Source organism: Parasteatoda tepidariorum, chromosome 3 (assembly GCF_043381705.1).
Source record: "Parasteatoda tepidariorum isolate YZ-2023 chromosome 3, CAS_Ptep_4.0, whole genome shotgun sequence".
Lineage (NCBI taxonomy): Eukaryota > Metazoa > Arthropoda > Arachnida > Araneae > Theridiidae > Parasteatoda > Parasteatoda tepidariorum.
The window spans coordinates 47,016,909-47,040,305 of record NC_092206.1 but is presented as its reverse complement, the minus strand read 5'-3'; the positions used below and the strand labels follow the sequence as shown (position 1 = coordinate 47,040,305).

General features: G+C 29.6%; 1 protein-coding gene across 1 annotated transcript in view; it reads left to right on the top strand.

Annotated features, from left to right (window-relative positions):
- Nucleotides 1-2,062: 2,062 nt before the first annotated feature.
- Nucleotides 2,063-23,397, top strand: part of LOC107449350 (neuropeptide receptor 15-like) — an 88,051-nt gene continuing 66,716 nt past the window's right edge. Inside the window, exon 1 of the mRNA XM_021147456.3 lies at nucleotides 2,063-3,197. Within this exon, the coding sequence (XP_021003115.2) occupies nucleotides 2,791-3,197 (407 nt within the window). The 5' untranslated portion in view covers nucleotides 2,063-2,790. The remainder of the gene's footprint in view (nucleotides 3,198-23,397) is intronic.

The following is a 23,397-nucleotide window of genomic DNA, read 5'->3' as shown; positions in this document are numbered from 1 at the left end:
GAGTTTACTTGGTAACATCATGAGATTCAATTGAAACTTTTATATTGCTTTTTTAAAGAGTGCAACTTTTTCTTTAATTTATAACCAATTTTCCTTTTTTAATTTTTAGAAATTGAGAAATAAATTGATAAGTCTTTTCCATAAGAGGTTCTGGGATAGATTGGTCAATCAAATCACTATATTGACCAATTATTGCTATGTCACTACTTGACTGTCCAGACGTCTCATTACCTAAATGTTTTTTAGCACTTTTCTCTCTCTTGGAATAAGTAAATAAATATCTTCATAAGAATAGTAAGTTTAATCAAATATACTGAAATAATTTCGTCCGATTAATTTACGTATAGGAAGGAGGAATTTTTTTACTCTAAATTGAATGAAGTCAAGTAAGAGATGATCGAATTAAGAGTTAATTTAGAAATTATAACCCTTTTATGTACTGAAAGTACAATTTTGTACTTGCCGTTATTTACACATCTTGCATTGCTATGGAGGCAATTTAGGCATTGTTCTCGGTGTATTTTTTCTCATTTAATTAAACTAGACTAAACATGAACAAAAGGATAAGATATTTCGCAAAACTAAATGTTTTTTTTCATTAAAAAGTACTATTTTTGAATTGCACTTAAAATGAATAAAACTTAAAAGCTTATTATATTAATCGTCCGATTAATTTAAGTATAGGAAGGATGAATTTTTCTACTCTAAATTGAATGAAGTCAAGTAAGAGAGGATCGAATTAAAAGGTAATTTAGAAATTATAACCCTTTCATGTACTGAAAGTACAATTTTGTGCTTGCCGTTATTTACAAATCTTACATTGCTATGGAGGCAATTTAGGCATTGTTTTCTGTGTATTTTTGCTCATTTAATTAAACTAGACTAAACATGAACAAAATGATATGATATTTCAGAAAATGAAATGTTTTTTTTTTCACAAAAAGCACTATTTTTGAATTGCACTTATTATGGAAAAAAAAACTTAAAAGCTTATACTAATCCATATTAGTCCATAGGATTGGTCTCATTCAATTTAGTCAGGAAAACTATGTAGGAAAATATAGCTTACATGTTACAAGTAATTCCTGGATAGCAACATGAATAAAAAGTTTAAACAGTTTTACAGTTATCACCTCCATCAATGTTAAAGTTCCTGACCATTGCTTAAAATGTATAACTAAACAATTCTATTTAAGCCTTGAATGTTTTTCCTCTATACTTTATTTTTTACTTCTTTATGCATGACCTTTATCAGTATCAAATTTACAGACCATTGTTTAAAAGTTAATATTAAACAGCATTATTTAAGCAATTAATTTTTTTCCGAAGTACATCGCTATGCGTAATTTTTCGCTTCTCTATGCGTAAGCTTGATCATAATTAAATTTTATTACCGTTGTTTGAAAGTTAATATTAAACCATGCTATTTAAGCTACTTAAAAAAAATTTCAGGCATGACCTTGAACAAAATAAAATTTACTGACCATTATTTAAAAGTTAATTTTAAACTATTAACTAATTATTAAATAACTATACTATTAAAGCCATTAATGTTTATCAGAAATACTTCTTTATAGGAGGGATTTTGTAATTAAAATTCTATTCAACGGTGAGTCGGAGTTTAAAGTTTTCATACCACCTTATCAAATTTTATTTTTTTTATCAAAAATTACGTTTTGAGTAGCTTTCTTTGAGTTACATCACTGAGACAATCTACTTTAATATTAATGTAGAAGAATTCGACCACTTTAAAGTAGAAATACCTTTATCCGAAATAACTTTAAGTACTCTCAATTTTCGTAAAGTTATAAGCATTTGAGGACAGCTTCAAATTTCAAGCATATACATTTTTAGAAGATTAATAAAGCAAATCTTCCATAAACCAAACGTGTACATAATGTACAAATAATGATAACTGTTTTATTTCCTGAATATGAGACCACTTATTTCTCTGAACTAGAGTTTTATTACAGGAGCCCCTCTAGAAAATTCTGTAGATGGCGACGGTGTTGTTCTTCATCTTTAGTGGCGGGAGCATCTTTCCCACGCAACTCGTTCTCTCATTCACAGTTTTGAATGTCTTTCAAGTACTACGAAAAGAAACTCTCGTCAAAGGATTAAGACAGTTTCGTTTCATATTCTATGTTGAAAAGAAAGTATTTGAAGCATTACGTCGGTATTGTGTAAATCTAAGTAAGACAGTTTATTTCGTGAAAAAAAATTTAAATAAGTTAGAAAAAGTTTTACCCGTGGAAAATTTTTTCAAGAGCTGTATCTATTTTAAAAACTGAAGTTCGTGAAATTCAAAAACTTTTACAAATAATGTTAAGCATGATGTTTTAATATAAAGTCATTCTTAGCTTTAATATTTTATTAGTAGCAGCTTTTATGATAAATGTTTATGGTAAAAAAAATTCCGAATTTTTTCAGTAATATAATAAACTGTGAAATATTGAACAAAGTACAAATACTTTTTCATTTCTTGAGATTTTACTTTATTTAAGCTTTTTATCTTGATATAAATTCATTTATTATAGATTATTTAATTCAATGGTAATAACTTTAATTGAAATTTAAGTTGTTCATCTAATATCACTTTAACTAAAAATTTATGCTTAAATATCGGTATAATTAATTTCTCGTTAATAGGTCCTCATTTCTCAAACTTAATGTAATTAAGTAGTCATAATAACTAAAAATAAAATATTTTGAAATATATATTTATCGTCATATTTTTCTTGGAACCATTATTTCGATATAGTTATTGAACTTGTAGTACTTTGCTTTAAAATGGTAGATATCTTCAAGATAGATCTCAATTTTTCTGACTCACCTTTCTATGAATGGAACTCAACTACTGTATTAGATGGACCTTTTACTCCAGCAACTAAAAGCACCATAATATGCTTATCTGTACTGTTTTTCGTGATTGGTGCTATTGGCATCGCTGGTAACTTTTTGGTAATATTCGCAATCATTGGTGATCAGCGAATGCGCAAGTCAGTAACTAATCTACTGATTATGAACTTGGCTTTTAGTGACTTGATCATCATGATTTCATGTATTCCAGACATAATTCAGTTTATTGGAAACAAAGGCTGGAAGTTGGGACTCCCTCTCTGTAAAGCACTTAGGTTCACAGAAGTGTTTGCACTCTATGCTTCAGTTATGACTCTTGTGAGCGTTTGCATCGAAAGGTAAGTGAATTTAATTTCTTTAGGATATTTAAGGAGGGTATTTTTAAGACATTTTTAAGGTATTTTTAAGAAGGGTATTTTATTTAAGAAGGGTATTTTATTTAAGGAGGGTATTTTTAAGATTGATATGTGTATATTTTAGAAACTCTCGTAAATTTTAATCCTTTATGAATCTCGGAAATAAAAGTTATTCTGAGAATCACACGAATTAAAGTTATTGGTGAATCTTATGAATTTGTGAGTCTCTTGAGTTAAAGTTAAGAGTTAATCTCGTGAATTAAAGTTGCATGAGCACAAAAATTTGAAGTAATTCATATTATTAGTAAATTTAAGATTTTTTTTTTGGCTGTAACTTAAAGCTATGGGGGATTCTTGTGAATTTTATTTTTTTACGAATCTAATAAATTAAATCATAAATAAAATAAGGAATTATATTATGAATGAAAGGGAAATTTAATTATAAATTTAAAGGAAACAAAGTTAATTAACCATATTTTGATTTCTGACAATTAATTAATAAATTTTTACGTGATACATTTGCTGTTAATTTCTTATGTCATATTCCTTTCTTAGGTGGAATAAAATTGTTCCGCAAATTTCATTCTTAAAAGGTTGAATTAAATAGTAATTTTCTTGTTAAAAAATAAGATTAGTACTTTCACAAGTGACAGTAATAAGCACTAACTGATCTTATTATAAATTTTCTATGAACTGTTTAACTTACTATTTTAAAAAACAAATTTTAATTCATTCTTAAGCATAAATGTACCTTAAACATTTAAAAAAAATTTACGAATATTTAAATAATTCTAAATCCCCATATTCTTATATATCAATACAAAATATCGAAATGTATGTTAAAAAAATATTCATATTATTCATGAAATTCAATGATATTATATACTTATTTATTTAAACATAGCTAATTGCAACTTATATGTTATTCAGCCTTATGAAGATTAATTTTAAGCAGTCTGTATTTCAATCAACTCTAAAAACAAGTAATAAAGTAAACTATATTGATAATTATGCTTTTTTTTAAGTTTGATCTACATTTTCTTTCCATTCTAATGAGTAAACTCCAACTTTATTACATAATTATAATTCTATATTAGCAATATTTTCTCATTTCAAATATAAAAAATAATTTATGATAAAATGAGATTAGTCAGAAAACCTAAGAAACGTAACAATGAGATCATGAATTAATTTATACATCAGCGCGTGGAAGAATGCGTAAAACAAATATTATGATAATAAATAGAAGACTTTGCGTGTCTGTGTGTGTGTCTCTCATATAACTCCAGATTAATTTGAGTTATCTCCCTAAAAATTTTAACAGAAGGCAGAAGGAAAAATTTTAGTCTTCGATCCCAAAAAAGAATATCAAAATTTTTTTTTTGATTAGATCTTTCGAGAAGAGCATCTAAAAATTGGAATTTTCTCATCAGTTTAGCCTTAGTCATTGTTTTAAATTAAACTATAGACGATTCTCTCTCTTCAAATATTTCAGAAATAACATTATTAAAAAAATTAAAATCTCTAATTTAAAAGGCTTTAACGCACGTTCTGTAATATTTAACTATTTTTCATCCATTATGTTATATTACCTCAATCATCCTATAAACGTGGTAAGATTTGCGAGTTCCCCCCCCCCAAATTAGTATCACGTGTTTACTTTGTTTAAAGTTACACTGTTGAAACATGTTTTTATGAAACTAAACAATTTAAAATCAACGGTGATTGAGTTAAAAACAAGTTTTGTACAACGAAGCAATTTTTAACGGAGAAAAGTAACTTCTCCGTTTCTTCTTTTCGAGAAACCATAAAAATTTGACGACAATAATACTTATATAATTTTGGAAGTAGACACTACTGGCATTGTGGTAATAGTTATGATTTAAGCAAATACCAAATGTAATTAGGATATTTATTATTGTAATCAAGGTACCTATAATAGGTACTGTGATATTGAGTTTCTTACTGCTTCCCGAAAGTTGTACCGAAAGTAGTGTGCAAAGAACAGGAAGTGTCTAAGTAAAAAGAAGGAAAACTCTGAGGAAAGGGTATATCGATGAATCAATGAAAGGAGAAATCATTGAATCAACAAAACCACTCCATAAATATATGGAAAAGTCAAAACCTATGAATTGCGCTACCACAGTCAATTAAAATGAAATTATTATTATTATTATTATTATTAATGATAATAATAATAATGTTGTTATTATTATTATTATGGTTATGATTATTGGAACGTAAAAGATACATAGTCGATATCCGATTATTTTTTCAATTAAGTCAGCTGATCTTAATAATAATTTTCCTCTTTACTAGCTATATATTTACTTAACTCAATAAAAATATATATACCTGTAAACCTATTATCTTAAACAGTTGAAAAGTTTTAAAACTGATGATNGGTGGCCACATTAGATATTGAATAAATTGCTTTATAATGATTTTATTAGTCTGTTTTTTTAATCATTTGCATATCCATCTCACTACTATCGCTCCTGAAATTTGCATGACGCTACGTGCATTATTTCTTCGTGTTGCAATTTCACTTTTGAGGAGTGTACTATGTCTTTGTGCTAGAACATTGTGTTCATTGGCAAGCGAGCGCAGCGAGCCATGGTTCACGGCGTGAACCGCATAGGATTGCGTAGCAATTCTCGGGGGTTGGCGAGCGTTAGCGAGCAGGGGGCGGAGCCTCCTAGTACTTATATAATCTTGGAAGTAGACACTACTGGCATTGTGGTAATATTTATGATTTAAGCACATACCAAATGTAATTAGGATATTTATTATTGTAACCAAGGTACCTATAAGGTACTGTGATATTGAGTTTCTTACTGCTTCCCGAAAGTTGTACCGAAAGTAGTGTGCAAAGAACAGGAAGTCAGGTAGTAAAGGAATAAAATGTCTAAGTAAAAAGAAGGAAAACTATGAGGAAAGGGTATATCGGTGAATCAATGAAAGGAGAAATCATTGAATCAACAAAACCACTCCATAAATATATGGAAAAGTCAAAACCTATGAATTGCGCTACCACAATCAATTATAATGAAATTATTATTATTATTAATATTATTAATGATAATAATAATAATGTTGTTATTATTATTATTGTGGTTATGATTATTGGAACGTAAAAGATACATAGTCGATATCCGATTATTTTTTCAATTAAGTCAGCTGATCTTAAAAATAATTTTCCTCTTTACTAGCTATATATTTACTTAACTCAATAAAAATATATATACCTGTAAACCTATTATCTTAAACAGTTGAAAAGTTTTAAAACTGATGATAATTTTCTTTTGATTCAGTGCTAAATAGTTCTGAAGTAATTTAATTTTCACTATGCATTTCATGACTTCCAAACCATTTATCTCCACAATTAAATGCTTGGTTCTGAAATCACTTAACTTACCAACCACGTGTTTCTGTAGCGATTCGTCAAACTGTCAAATGCATGTTTTTAAAAGTATTTGACGTTACTATTAACAACAAATCGAATAACATTGAAATCATGTACATGGTAGACAATTCAGTTATTATATTTTCGAGGGTAAATAAATATTAACTAATTAAGAGTGTTGATTTATTGAGTTAAGAGATAAATGGCAATGTATTAATTTTGGTAATACATTAAGAAATAAGATAATATATTAAATCTGTTAATTTATATTTGAAGAATTCTTGACTGGCTTCTTTTATTTATTTATTAAGCCTTCATTTGATAAGAAACTAGTTCATAAAAGTGCTGGAAATGAACAAAAATAATTTAAAGTAAATGAGAATATAAAAATACGATATTCAAGTTTCTTTGGAATTGCATGTTTATTAGATATATATTTTAATGAAATTCATAGTTAAAAACCGTGCTAGAACCTCTAGACATACCAAATTTAAGCTGTATTAAAATATAATTTCTAACTTATTGCATTAAAAGTATAGATAAATTAAACTTTACCAGCTGGACAGCACCAAAAATTTCGCATTTATTATTTTTTATGATAATGCAATTTATTTCAAAAAAATATTTTTTAAGCTAAAGTATTCTTACAACAAAAATACCGTAGTTATCATTTCTGTATATAACAGCGTAATTTTGTCCGTATGTATGTACGTTAGTAACTCATGAACGAGAGCATCGATTTGGATCTATTTGAATCTTCAGTTTTCACGGTATTTTTTGCAAATCAACGTCTTCGTGTATTTCATGGGCAATATTAAAACTGCAAAAACGTATTGTTGAAACCCATTATTACAAATTTAACATTCCTTAATAATCTCTTAATATCTTCACCTATCGGCCCAGTGATTTTTCTTCGAGATTCTGAGTATTTTTGAATCATTTCGTAACATTTTACTTCTCTGTACATAGCATGCAATATTGTAAAAATCGTGTTCTTTTTACTATTATTGCAGTGAATGCTACCGTGGACACTGTTATATATTATTGACACAGTTATCTGAAAAAAGTTTTGAAAAATGTTTGAGATATTTATCCTAATCCTAAATTATTAAGTCTTGGAGGAGGCATAAAATTTTTAATATTTTCCAACATTAAGGAGACATGATTGTTCTTACTGCATTTGACGCCACATAAACATGTGAAAATACAATTCACGTCAATAAAATTTTCAGTTTTTACTGCCAATCAAATGGAGTCGAACCCTATATTATTTTCCTTAAAATATCACATATATATCAATAAAATATAAACTTTATAGAAGAAATACATGATTTTTTAAGAGAGAAATTGGACATGAAAGAAGTTTACATGCATTAAATTAATGTACATAAATTATACGCTCGAGTTACTATAAAAGGTACCTAGAGATATCTTTAAAGGATCGAAATAAATCGCTTAACTATTACTGATGGCTGTGATGCTTTAATTTTGGCTATAGGAATAGCATTGAGGGAATAGATAATAAATGGTGTGTTAATAGATACCTACACTATAAAAAAATTTGTGTGTCTGAACATCAAAAATAGTGATTTGGGTGTTTCATAAACTGTTCCTCCAAAGTTGAGAAAAGTTCCTGGTGTAGAAAAACATGCAGTATATTCTTTTATACTTCTTAGAGTAAGGTAGCCGCCAACGCCAACAACGTAAACAGACAGCTATCCTGACTATACTGCCACTATCTTGAAATTGCACAATTATTCAACTTTGAATTTCTACAAATGTTCCGAAAGCATTTGCTTTACGTTCAAATCATACTATATCACCATTTCACACTTTTCAGTTAAAGAGTTTAAATACACAATTACTCCCCAAATTTACGAAGCTCCGAAAAATAAGACTTCCTTACCAACGAGCTGCAGCTTAGTGTAAGTATTATCAATTACTAATGCTAATATTTGACTACTCTCTCTAAGATTTAACTAGGCTAAGAAAATGCATGATTTGATATTAACTTGAAATATAGCCATCTCTTACACAGTTTTTATAGTTTTTTAACACTAAATTCGGATAATTATTGCACCACAGTTTCACCAACGTAATATATAAAGTTAGGCAACTGATATATTTACAGTAATAGTAAGTTTTTACTCTGAAAATATGTTTACGTACCCATTTAGAATTTATATTAGTTGTGTTCTATCTCTTGGATACCAATATTAAGATAAAAATTCTCAACATCAAAAGTTCACTTTTTCTGTGCTGCAATTATTTAAGTAAATTTAACTAACCAAATTAATTTTAATTTAACTAACATATTTTAATTAAACCTTAACTAACAAAATTCATTTTAATTTAACTAACATATTTTAATTAAACCTTAACTAACATAAACTATTTAACTAAAAAAGGTCTATTTTAATTACCAATTAAGCATTATATAAAGGTCATACACTAATTTTAATTTTCGGACGTAAAACACGGTCTGAGATTCATCTGAAATGATGAATCGAAGACATTACTGGCACATTGTCCTATCAAAATGTGAGGCAGGAACGGTCGAGCGTTTTTTTTTTCTTTTTTTGGAAACTTGACATAGAACTTCCATACTTTAGCTTGGCGTTCACTTTAATTATATAAATGCTTAATAGAATTTTATGGAAAAAAATACATTTATCTGGAAATAAGAAAATATCATTTTGCGCATCGTTGGAGAATGTTGACAAATATGATTGAAATTACAGAGTAACAAGCTTCTCCCAGTCGAACATCAGGAAAAAATGACTCTCGATCTATAATATCCAGCACCATTGTTCTAAAAGTCGTCCTTTCGCATCTCGTTCCCTCATTCCTCGAGACTTTGCCCATTATTTTCGTTCTTTGTCTATCCCATAGAAGCCAAGTCCTTTGCTTAGTTGGATTACAGTTGGGAATCTTTACATGCTGCCCTTAAAAGAAGAATACGCCTTTTTTATGGGCTAGTTTTCTTGGCAAAACTGCTAGTTTTTTTTGAAATTCTTCGTGAATGTCACCCTTCCATCTAATCCATTATTCCAATGTAAGATTAGACGTTAGTAGACGTTATCTCTAACAGACGTTTTTAGTTTAATAGCCAAAACATATCATTAAAACTTCGAACCTCACCGAAATAAATAACACTAAATAAAAATTATGAAAATTTCCATATGGATTAGATATAGATTAAAATGACTCTTATTTGCACAAAATATGCACAAAACTATCAAACTATCTAGTTAAATTATCTGAAATCCAATACCTTGATGTGACGCATACTAGTGAAAAATTAAATATTATTTTTTAAAACCTTTTCCTGCTATCTAAATTAAAGTCTTCGCAACGAAAATGAAAAAAAATTTTAAAACATATTATTATTTTATAAAATCTTTTGGCAACACCTAAATAGAGTTGACTTATAGTGGTATCTTTTAAATCTTTCGGTGATATTAAATTTGCAATTTTTATTTCTTTTCCTTCCAAATTATTCTTAATTTAACAAAAAAATTTTCGGCTTCTGTCAACTCCTTCTCCCATTTAACCTTCTCTAATTATTTGTCATGAGGCTTCGAAATCTTTTGGTTTCTTACAATACTTCTTTTCCTATATTTCCAACACCTTAATCTAATGACTTCAATTCTTTGTTTTCTACTAGCACTAAAAACATTTCTTTTTCTGAATTTCCCATGTCTACTTGTAGTATATCCAGCTAACTCTTGATCAAAATTATGTTTTTTTTTAACCTTCTCAATGGAAAATTTGCTAAAACTTATTATACTTCGATTTCCTTTGTTTCCTGATGAACTCGCATTCTTAGTCAAATGTAATTTTTTTTACTTTGATCTGTTTAACCTTTGTGTGTATTAACCAATCAAACCATTTTTTTCTTTTCTTGACCTTACCCAATATTCACCGTGTTTCCATCTTTGTGTCCACGTTCTGCGTAATCGTACCTTCTACATAATTTCAACATGATTCCTTGCCGCTGGTATTCTTGGCGTCATATTGAGGTTTCCCATCTTACTGGACTTGTCACCAATCTTTATTTTGCTTGTCGGTTTCTTAATTCTACTACAACCATATGCTGTACTTTTCTGATGCGATTTAATTTCTTATTTCTCTTACACTCAAGTAATGTTAGTTCTTTCATAACTTTTCTCTTAAATTCCTTCCTCCGACGTTTTGAAATTTCTTACTGACATATATTTTCTAGGGCTAGTTCTTTTACTGACATATATTTTCTAGGCACTTCATTTGTATTTTTTCATTATCAACGAATAGTTCGATGACTTCATCATCCTGAAAACCACCTATTAATCTCTTTAAGCTTTCCTTATTTTCAACTAACATATTAGATCCTTCAGCATTAATTTGAGTAGCGCGGTTTTTATCCGAGCTCAGTTTTTCTTAGTTCCTTTACCAAATTCAGTATTAGTTTTGATAGTATCTTTATTCTGATTTGTATCTGCTGATTGTCATTTCAAATCTTTAGACGAATTGCCAATTTATTTTCCCTCCCAACGTTCAAAAAGAGGATTTTTTGGCAGCGATTAGTTTTTTAGCAAAGGCTATTTTCGACTAGTTCACTTTTGGCTCAGGGGATAGAGCGTTCAATTTCAAATGAGGTGAACCGAATTCGAATCCCAGCGATTCCTGGTTGAGTCAAATTCCGTACTCGGCTCGCATAGTCCACAGTGTGGACGTAAAATATCCTCAGTGGTAGATGGATGATGGGTTAGAATCCCCTTGCCATCAGGTTAACCGTGGCATGTTTTGATGATTTTCTTCTCCGTGTAAAGCAAATGCGGATTAGTTCCATCAGAAAAGTCCCCCACGAAGGCAAATTTCTTACAATACTTGATCCCAGAGTTCCCTTGCCTTCTGCATTGGATTCAAAATTACAAGTCAAAGGAGTTGAACATTCGTTCATTGAAATAAGTTTACTTTTGTTTATAGTGCCTTCAAAAATTGTTTCATTTTTTTTAAAACCTATTCGTTTCAAGTCTCTGGCTATCTCGTATCATGTTTAGAGAACATCGTTTTCGGTGATACCAAATTTATTATTCCACGTATATTTTAACCCTTTTATTAATCTTAAAGCAATTTCTATTTCTTAAACAATTATTACTACTGACTGTTATTATAAACTCTTGGTTACCCTAAAATTTTCAATTTTCTCTGCACCAACAAATATTTTTTATTTGATAACAAGAAGCAAATGAGACTTTATTCGACACGGATGTGGTATATTTTATTTATCGAAACAACTTTCCATCATTTCCACCAATGTAGATCATCAATGTCGCCATTTTTGTCCCCATAAATGTGGTAAACTTTAATAAACAAAAACTAAAACTTATATCCCACAAATTCCCACAAATATGGCAACCGAAAATGTGTATCGTTACAAGGTTATAATGTTATCCTTAAAAGCTATATGCATCTCCTGGTGCAACAAAAAAAATGCTAACCAATTCCATGGCAACATACTTGATATTCTCGCCAACACCATGGAAACGTAGTTGATTTTTTTTATTCACTCTTGTGGATTTTCTACCCCGAATAGGACACCAATCTGTGAGGTCGGAACGGTAGAGCTGTTTCTTTTTTTTCTTTTGAGAACTTGACATAAAACTTCGATATCTCAGCTTGGCATCAACCTTAATTCAATAAATAATTAATAAATTTTTATTTAAGAAAAATTATTTATTTACAAGTAAGAAAATATATTTTTGAGCACCGTTGAAGGATTTCAACAGATTAGATCGAAATTACAGAGTAACCAACTTCTCGCCATGACTCATCAAAAAATGACTATCTCTCTCTGTCTTCAATGGGGAACTTGCACTTCAAGAAGAAGAAGACCAAGGACACTCACACTTGTGATCTATGACGTCAGCACCAGCTGATCGTTTAGAAGCAAAATGGAGTATTAAAGTTAAGCTAAGTTTCTGCTCACAAGTTAGAATGTTTATTAACGTGCTTAATTATTGAAGTTAATTAAACACAGTGCCGTATCTCACATTAAATCGATTGAAATAAAATTCTTTCTCTCTTACGTCTCCAACTTAACTTAGATTTATTTTTTGCTTATGCATTTTATTGTAACAGTGATATTTTTATGTACCTGGCAACTTCGATGCATAATTAGTTTGTTTATTTTCTAGTAAGAAATATATGGTGAAATAATTGAAATCTTTGTGAAAGAATCTTTGTGTGAGAATATAGAATGCATCATTTAAGAGAATTGATGCTTAACGGGCTTGGCTTACTCGAAATAGAATGGAAATAACAGTTGCAAACGTAAACAAATACCACGCTCCAACAACCTATCAGGATCGAGATATCCACACTACGTCACTTGCAGGTATCCCGTTTCCAGCACCTCTGTTTTGAGGGATAACCTATCGTTCTCTCATGCATCGATAATTTGTCCATTATTTCCATTCCTCTGTTAACCAACAGAAACCAAGTATTTTGCTTAGTTGGATTGTAATTGGAAATCCTTACAAAAAGTTTAGGACCGAGGTCAGATAATGGTAGTAATCGCATTTCCTCCGAGCCATGTTCCACAAATACTCAACCATGCGTAGAATTTTTGGTTTTAATATTCTTCAAACACACCATGAAACGAATTGCATACATATATTTTTAAATATTAGAATACACATTACAGAGCAATAAAGCTTTGTTAATAACGAATTCACCATGATAACCACACTGTAAAAAGTTTTCGTGTATCATTTAGTGTAGAATTGTTTGCATATAAGACAAACAAGAACATTCTTGGTGTTTCACTATGCTCTATACCACTATGGTGTAAAGCAGTTTCCCCAATTTCGGTGTTAGTACATTAAAATACTTTTAAGTGTATAAAAACACGAGAAGAGAAAAATCAAAAAGTGATTCACTGAGAATGAAGAACGAATCACTGAGATATTCTCCGATTCAAAGATAGTAAACGATTACGTAAAGCCATCTAGTATAGTCAAAATATTATTTCATGATGAAGATATTACACACAAAAGTCAAATGTTGAGACACTTTTGTTCCGAAATATTTAAGATTTAGATTTTCTTCTATGAAAATCGACATTTGAACATTTGAACCCTGAGAACCTTAAAACATTTTAAATTTAAAAATGGTATTTCAGTACAATGGGATACCAGCAAGTGACGTATCTCGATCCTGATTGGTTGTTGAAACGTGGCATTTGCTTACGTTATTTCAATTCTTTTATTATATATTTCTTACTTAACACAAAGACAGGCGCGAAGACACGTAGAACCTAAACAAACTAATTATGCATCGAAGTTGCCAGGTACACAAAACAAAAATATATCACTGTTACAATAAAATACATAAACTAATAATAAATCTAAGTTAGGTAAAAGACGTAAACGAGAAAGAATTATATTTCATCGAATTCGATGCGTGATTCTGCACAGTATTTAATAACCTTCACATTAATTAACATTCCAACTTATGTAGAGAAAGTTAGCTCAACTTTAACAAACCAGTTTGCATATAAACGATCAACTGGCACGTCATAGATCACATGTGTGTGTATCTGTGGTCTTCTTCATGAAGTGCAAGTACCTAATTTAGAACTGAAATTTTATTAATTATTAGCGACTAACCAAATTGCTTATTGCAAATAATTTATGGAAAAAGCAAATTAGATTATAAAGAAATAATAACAGAACAATGAATAATATAGATAAAGTAATGAGAAAAAGAAATGATAAAAGAACGCGAATTAATATTCATTAAAGAAAGATAATTAAGAAGAAGCATATCCGAAAACGCCCTCGTAAAAAATTAAGAAATAATTCAATTTAATATTATGTTAAATAAAGTTTAAATCTAACATTTATTTTCTATATTAAATCATAGTTTTTAAATTAAAAATAAATAAAAAATTATTAAATAGTTTTTTTGAAAAATTTCTAAATGGAAATTCTAAATAGATTTAGAGCAGATAAAAACATATTAAATCCGTCAAAGCCTTTCAAAAATTCTCAGAGCTAATTTCATTTCATTATTTTATCATTTAATATACTTAAACTTTTAATTTTTTTTGATCCTATACATTATAAATTTTTAAAAAAAACATTCAAATAAAACATTTAACGTAATAAGAGCAATATTTTTCATATACGCATTAACGAAAACGAAAACATCTATAAAAAAAAATAATAAGTAAATTCTATTTAAGTCTAATTCTATTTAAGTAATTAACAGTAATAAAAATTAATTTTTAAAAAATGAATGAATTTTGTAATTCAAAATCCTATTTTTTTTAAAACGTAAAGTTAGAGAAAATTTTAAAAAGTATAAAATATTTTTACTACACAAGCGGAAAAAAATAAATAAGTTGCTTATAAACACCTGAATCTTAAACATGTTTCCGGATTTACTTTTTGTATGGATTCCAAAAAAAATTTCTCGAATTAAAAACTTTTGGAGCAGAAATAAAAAAGGAAACTATTTGAATTTCTCAAATGACTCTACTTTAAGAGAAGGAAAAAATGGTATAAATACGTTTTTTCTTCATTTTCTCAAATCTAACATTCAAATTACTTTTTACTCCTTATCGTAAATCAAAATAATAATAAAAATAATAACATGTTATAGAAAAACATTTGAAATATTAATTTAGAGAAATTTATATTTTCAATTTAATATAAATTATATGGAATGCAATTTAAATGTGCACAAATTGCAAAAAATATGAAATATTAATAATAACGCATTAAACAATTTTTGTTCCAATAGTGAAAATTTCACAAACAAAGTGACAATCTTAATGGATATAAAAGGTAACCTCAAATACGCTAAATAATTAGGACCAAGAGTCGTGGTGGCTCAGGGAATAAAACGCTCGTCTTCCAATGAGGAGAAACGGGTTCGAATCCCTGCAATGACTGGTAGATTCGAATTCATCACCTAGCTTGTATCGACCACAGTGCTGACGGAAAAATATCCTCAGTGGTGAACGGATCATTGGTTAGAGTCCCCTTGCCGACAGTCTATTAATGGAAGGTTTCCGTGGTTTTCCTCTCCGTGTATCACAAATGTGGGATAGTCAAAAAAAGTCTTGAACGAAGGCGAAATTCTCCCAGTACTTGGTACATGAGTTTCCTTGTCTTCTGGATTTGGTTCAAAATTGCGAAGCTATGGAGTTGAACATTGGTAGTCATAAACTCAAAATTGGGTCATCTATTCAGCGACGGTTATAAAATGTATAATTAATTAGCACCAACTTTTAATTGAGTTTCAGAAATTCTATTTCAACTATTCAACTATTTATTAAGTTGAATTTGAGTATTAAGTGTAATTGGGAATTTGAGAACAATTGAAATTGTCACTTTTCTACCAGTATTAACAAGAAATGTATCTTCTCTAAATAAACATGCCTTTTTTTAACGGGTTTGTTTTTTACTGTCAAAACACGGGAGACAGATGCAATTTAGAAAATATGGTGCCGATAGTTTCGGCAGAAAAGGTGTCGAAACTCAGGGTTCTTCAATTTTAACTTCACTTTCCCCATATCTCCGAAGGTCTCAAAAAACATTTTGGCACCCAATTACAAAAGCCGTTTATCCAAGGATAAATCTTTTATATAAAGTTAAAAAAAATAATATTAAACAGGTTTTTTTTATTATTTTTAGTAAGGATTGCAAAACTATTAATTTGGAAAGTATGCAAATCTTAAACTCCCCCATAATTTCAAATGACATCCATAATTCGAAAATTTTAAATGACAAAAGCCAAATTTAATGGAAATTGGTCGAACAGTTTTTAATTTTCTTAATATTTTCCATATCTCTATATTTTTAAAAGAGCCAAGTTCTTAAAATTTCATATATTTAAGAACTAGTTGATCACTTTTGTTAAAATTTTGCATTTTGCCATTTAAAATGACGTAAAAATTCAGTATTTTTTCGACCTTCATTAGCCAAAATAATATTAAAAATGATTTTTACATGAAAATGTATTTAGATATGTTAAATTATTACAGGGTTCAAAATTTTTCGACTCGTTTAAAATTATTCTAAAATCTGGCGAAATACATAGAAAGTGAAATTATCCAAACTTATAACCACAGGAACCATGCCAGGAAATGACGTCTAACGTCATTAACCACTCTTACTGGAAGCAACATGACCATAGTATGTCCATATCTTGCGCATTTTTATTCACTTAAAATACCTGAATTTTATGTTAATTTTGTTTTCGATTAATTGTTGTCATAAAGTGCACCCAAATAGGCTCATCATTAGCTATTTTATGAAATTACGATAAAACAGCTTATATTGAACCTAAGTGAATACAACTTTCGACAAATGGCAAAATATGAATTTAAAATAATTTCGATAAATAAAAGTACCTGCTGAAGTACCTACTAAAAAAAAACAGCTCATAATACTGTCCCGCTCCTAGCGGCGTACAATGACATTTCTGGTCGTGTCCTAATGATGTGCCCTACCTCTCCTTGAAGTTTGACGTAATATTTATGGGACACACTGTTATAATGTTTAGCACCAAATCAAAGGCTCTCGAACAGGATGTTCCTTATAGGGGATCGTACTGTACTGAATCATAGTCATGTCAAAATGAAAAGAATTTTTAATTAAAATAAATGAATAAAATTACTTAACATTCGTTTTTGAGGCACATTAGTGCTTATTTACAAACTTCAAGTTTAGATTCTGATAAATATTTTCATATAATTTTTCTTTATAAAGATCAGGAAACAGCAATTATACTCCCTACATAGATAAGTCGAAATGGAAGGAATTTTTCATTAAAGTAATCGAATAAAATATCATAACATTAGTTTTTGCTGTGCATTGGTACTTATTTACGAATTCCAACTTCAGATTCTAAAAGATCTTTTTTTCTAATTTTATCTTTCTAATGTAATGGCTCTTCGGTGTATATGTCCCATCATATTCGAAAGGGTTAAGAAACAGAAGTCATGTAAGTTACACAATGCTTGTACTTCCATTCATTTATTATTATTACTATCTCAGTTAACGAATATTTATTCTTAGGGTGAGTTTCCAGTTATGATGCACCAGTTTATCAAAATCGTTGACGGATTACAATATATTCACATGCCGACAAGCATATTTAATGTGTAATAACGATATAAATTTTCCCTCTCCTACTTGTTGCAATACAAACCACTCATTATTATAGTTAAGCAAATATTTACACTATTCAAAACCATCTGCTTAGATTTCGTCATGGTAGAACATGATAGAAATGAACGCATCCTATAATATAGCTTAATTAATATATGTTNATACCTCCGAAGGTCTCAAAAAACATTTTGGCACCCAATTACAAAAGCCGTTTATCCAAGGATAAATCTTTTATATAAAGTTAAAAAAATAATATTAAATAGGTTTTTTTTATTATTTTTAGTAAGGATTGCAAAACTATTAAATTGGAAAGTATGCAAATCTTAAACTCCCCCATAATTTTAAATGACATCCATAATTCGAAAATTTTAAATGACAAAAACCAAATTTAATGGAAATTGGTTGAACAGTTTTTAATTCTCTTAATATTTTTCATATCTCTATACTTTTAAAAAAGCCAAGTTTTTAAAATTTCATATATTTAAGAACTAGTTGATCACTTTTGTTGAAATTTTGTATTTTGTCATTTAAAATTACTCAGTTTAAAATTACGTAAAAATTTATGAACCTTTTAATTCAGTATTTTTTCGACCTTCATTAGCCAAAATAATGTTAAAAATGATTTTTACACGTATATATATTTGGATATGTTAAATTATTATTGGTTTCAAAATTTTTCGACTCGCTTAAAATTATTCTAAAATCTGGCGAAATACGTAGAAAGTGAAATTATCCAAACTTATAACCGCAGGAATCATGCCAGGAAATTACGTCTAACGCTACTAAATGTCATCTAACGTCATTAACCACTCTTACTGGAAACAACATGACCATAGTATGTCCATATCAATTTTATTCATTTAAAATATCTGAATTTCATGTTAATTTTGTTTTCGATTGACTGTTATCAGAAAGTACACCCAAATAGGCTCAGCATTAGCTGTTTTATGAAATTTCGATAAAATAGCTATATTGAACCTAAGTGAATACAACTTTCGACCATTAGCATGACAAAATATAAAATTAAAATAATTTCGATAAATAAAAGTACCTGCTGAAAGGCTCTGGAAAAAAAACAGTTCATAATACTGTCATGCTCCTAGCGGCGTACAATGACATTTCTGGTCATGTCCTAATGATGTGCCCTACCTCTCCTTGAAGTTTGACGCAATATTTATAGACACACTGTTATAATGTTTAGCACCAAATCAAATGCTCACGAACTGGATGTTCATTATAGGGGAGCGTCCCTAACAGGACATTTCCGGAATGTTTAATTTTTATGGTGTTCTTACCTCCTCCTCCCCAAGTTTATAACCACTGTACTGAATCACCCTGCATAGTCATGTCAAAACGGAGAGAATTTTTAATTAAAATAAATGAATAAAATATCTTAACATTCGTTTTTGAGGCTAATTAGTACGTATTTACGAACTTCAACTTTTGATTCTAATAAGTCTTTTTATAATTTTTTCTCTCTAAAGATCAGGAAACAACAATTATACCCCTTACATAGACAAGTCGAAATGGAAGGAATTTTTAATTAAAATAATCGAATAAAATATCACAGCATTAGTTATTGTGGTGTATTAGTACTTATTTACGAATGCCAACTAAAGATTCTAAAAAATCTTTTTTTTCTAAATTTATCTTTTTAAAGAGCAGGAAAACAAAAATTATACATCGTGCACGGCAATGAAAAGAAGCAAGCAGTATGATGCTTACCAATTCATAATGTTGATGAGTAATTTAGATAGTTAAAAATAGATTATCGCCTTTCCATTGGACTAAACTGTTTAATTTTTGATGTTAGGTGAAGGGATTTGGCAAAATCTTTGTGCTAAATTAGTATTTAGAACTTGCTGTATTTGTATTATAACTAAATAAACTTGCCCTTAATTATTTTTAGATATCATATGAACTTTTTCTATACATAAAACTAATTTACCAAAAATGTACAAAATATTTTTTTTTTACTCAAATCTTTTTGACTGATTTTTATTTATTTTTATAGAGAAGCTTTTTTTGGCAGCACTATTACAATAAGTTTTTTTAAAAAAATCTGGACTTACTTCATGCAGTTAGTCTCTGGGACAACGATGTCCCATTAGTCCTTTTGAGTGAGATATATGTTAGCTTACCAGTATTCAACAGTAATAGATGATAATAAAATTTTAAACTTTCAAATCGTGCATATTATGATTCAAAACAGCATAAAGAAATCTAAATAATACCTCTGTTATGGCCCTTTCCTTAGCTCAATTCCTGTTATTTTCCTCACAAAATGATGCACAAATCTTCACAAGCAAGTAATTTTTTAAAAGCTATACCACCCTGACAGTTTTATAAGAGCTAACATTTCAAAAAAAGGAGGTAAGTTCAAAAAACTGTAATGTGCCAATTTATCATTAAAATGGGATCTATTTTAGGCACTAGTCTACTCGGTATGTTTGATGGGATATACACCGAAGAGCCATTACATTATGACCACCCTGCTAATAACTGACCATATTTAGCCCTCAAAACTGCTAGCACCCACCGTGGCATTGATTCCACAAGGTGCTGATAGGTAGTCTGAGGTATCTGGTACCAAGCGCTCACCAACTGGTCCTTCAATTCCCTCACATTGCAAAAGGGTAGCGTGGCAGCACGAATTTGGTTTTCCAAGTAGGACCACAAATGCTCTATTGGATTAAGGTCAGGGGAATTTGGGGGCCAAGACATGACTTGAAAGTCACTGGAATGTTCCTCGAACCAATCCATGACGATTCGACCCTTATGACATAGTGCATTATCCTGTGGGTAAACACCATCCCCCGCAGGAAAAACTGTTGCCATGAATGGGTGAACCTGGTCTGCAACTATGTTCAAGTAGCTTACAGACGGCAGGGATTGTTCTATGAGGATTATGGGTCCTAATGTGCCCCATAAAAACATTGTTCCTGGGCGAGAAACAATGGAAACCAGGACGAGCCCATTGTTATAGATGGAGGGTGGTCATAATGTAATGGCTCTTCGGTGTATAAGTCCCATCATATTCGAAAGGGTTAAGAAACAAATGTCATATACGTTTCATAAGGCTTGTACTTTCCTTCCTTTATTAATATTACTATCTCAATTAACGAATATTTATTCTTAGGGTGAGTTTCCAATTATGATGCACCAGTTTATCAAAATCGTTGATGGATTACAATATATTCACATGCCGACAAGCATATTTAATGTGTAATAGCGATATAAATTTTCCCTCTCCAACTTGTTGCAATACAAACCACTCATTATTATAGTTACGCAAATATTTACACGATTCAAAACCATCTGCTTCGATTTCGTCATGGCCTATAGAACATGCTAGAAATGAATGCATCCTATAATATAGCTTAATTAATATAAGTTCGTATGATATATATATATTGTTAATATGAATCTCGTTAGAGTAAATGTAGCTTTGAAAACCCAGCAATACACAAATGCGTTTAATATCTCCCTCTCGACATTATCTCTAATTGCTGTAAAATGTCCTTTAATCATTTTGAACTTTCAATGAGATTGCTTTCGAAAATTTTGAATTAGAAATTGGAATGTAATATTTCAGCGTGAATTCAACTTACTGTCTCACTCTATCTACATAAGAACATGTTTTCCTGCTCGAAAGAATCATTTACTGCATATGAGCAGAACGCGTTTGATTCATCAATGAATCGATGATACATTTTAACTCTTTTGCCCTTTATATAAGAGCAGTTAACTATCATAACAATCGAATTTTAATTTTTAATTTTTAGTAATTTACATTTTTACCATAAAAATAAAAACAAAAATTCTACTCTTATAAAAAACCTAAATTGTTTTTCTTCTACATAATTTTGCGTTTCTAATTGTAACACAAATTTAATTGGTTTAGTTCTTAAACGAAAAAAGTATGATTCATCAAAAATTAAAAGAATGATTGTAAGATCAAAAATAATAAATTTTTCTCGTAAGCTCTCTCTCGCTCTTTCTTTATTCTATATTTTTTGATTATCACTGTCCAATATCACGTTTGTTTGTTTTTTTTAGTTTTTTTAAAACAGCAGATGAATTTAATTTGTTTTATTGAACAAAACAAAACAAAAAATGTTTCATCCAGCTGCAGAAAATTATCATTTCTCGTACACACATAAAACCATTCATTATACTTTAACAGGTACGATTTATCGTACACGTGAAATTCATTTGAAATAAAAATTGATGATAATTGAATAAACAACTGAAAATCTTCTTAATACAGGAAGAAAAAATAATTCTAGTAAAATTACTATTAATTGTATAAAAACGACATTTCTAGTTCTAATTTTAAACAAAATAATAATGAAATAAAGAAAAGCATTATTTAAGCAGTAAAAGAAAAATATACGGTATTCAAAACATTCATTTGGTATTTCTTCCGTTTTTTATGGTAAAGGTTTCCCGAATATTCTGATTTTCAAAATTATAGTTCTTATTACTGCACATTTAGCAAAAATACAAAACTGAAAAGTAAATATTTAACCGAATAAACTATTTTTATGCCATGCTCGAAGATATGATAAATTACGAACAACTTCATCAGAACTGTCTTTTATTTTACTATTTCTACCATGGTAATTTAAACCTTTTGCTTTCTATGAGTTTTACCAAATGGAATAGTAGTAGACTATTTACTCTTCTATGGTTCAGTTAAAGTGGTGATTTATTTAAATGGCAGAAAGGAATAAATCTCTGAACTTAATCTCTTGGCTGAACTTAATCTCGCTGCTCGAACAGCATGTTAACTTTAGCGTATAATGGTGCACGGCTTGCAGCTAGAACAAACGATAATAAGCAAGTAAAAGGAGGCCAAGTTAGACTACCAAAAAAGCGAGTTCTTTTTAAATCAAGCAACCTTGTCACGTTTTTTTTTTTTTAGATACATCTATAAATAACTAAATAAATTTTCTCTACAAACTCACCAGAATTATTTAGTATTAATAATATCTTATGAAATGCAGCAGATTTGAGCTCAAAAACTATGTAACTAATTTCTGTTACTAAAAACAAAATTATCTGTTTGAAAATATCGCCTCGCAGAATAAGACGCAGTAAGCAGCTGTATACTTTCTAACCGGAACTAGAGCAGGTCAAGAGCTCGAGACTGATGTTGTTTACAGTTATATTGAAAACACCATCCATACTATACTCGAATAGATCTATCTATGGCGTCTGTTGTATGCATATTTTATGGAGGTAGTGAGATTTATTTATTTATTTATTTACTTATATACGTGGGTCTCTTTATAAATACAAAAAAAAGCTTATGGAATTAAAAAAATAGCTAGCACAAGATTTGAAAAGACCGCAGGAATGTTCCGTGTTATAGCAGGATACAGTCCCTCTACTAACAACCTATAGAGCGGTTAGCAGACTAGCGATACCCCACAAAAACCCTTAGTATTTATTGTAAGTAAAACTATCATACATCACTGACTGAAGCATTTGATTCCCTCTACCAAACGCTGTGACGCGTAAAGGTAGTGGGTTCAATATTGTTGTGCTGTCTTTCTCTTATTTGTGCCATCTGTTCGTTCTTCAACACGAGTATACGAGCCTGTAT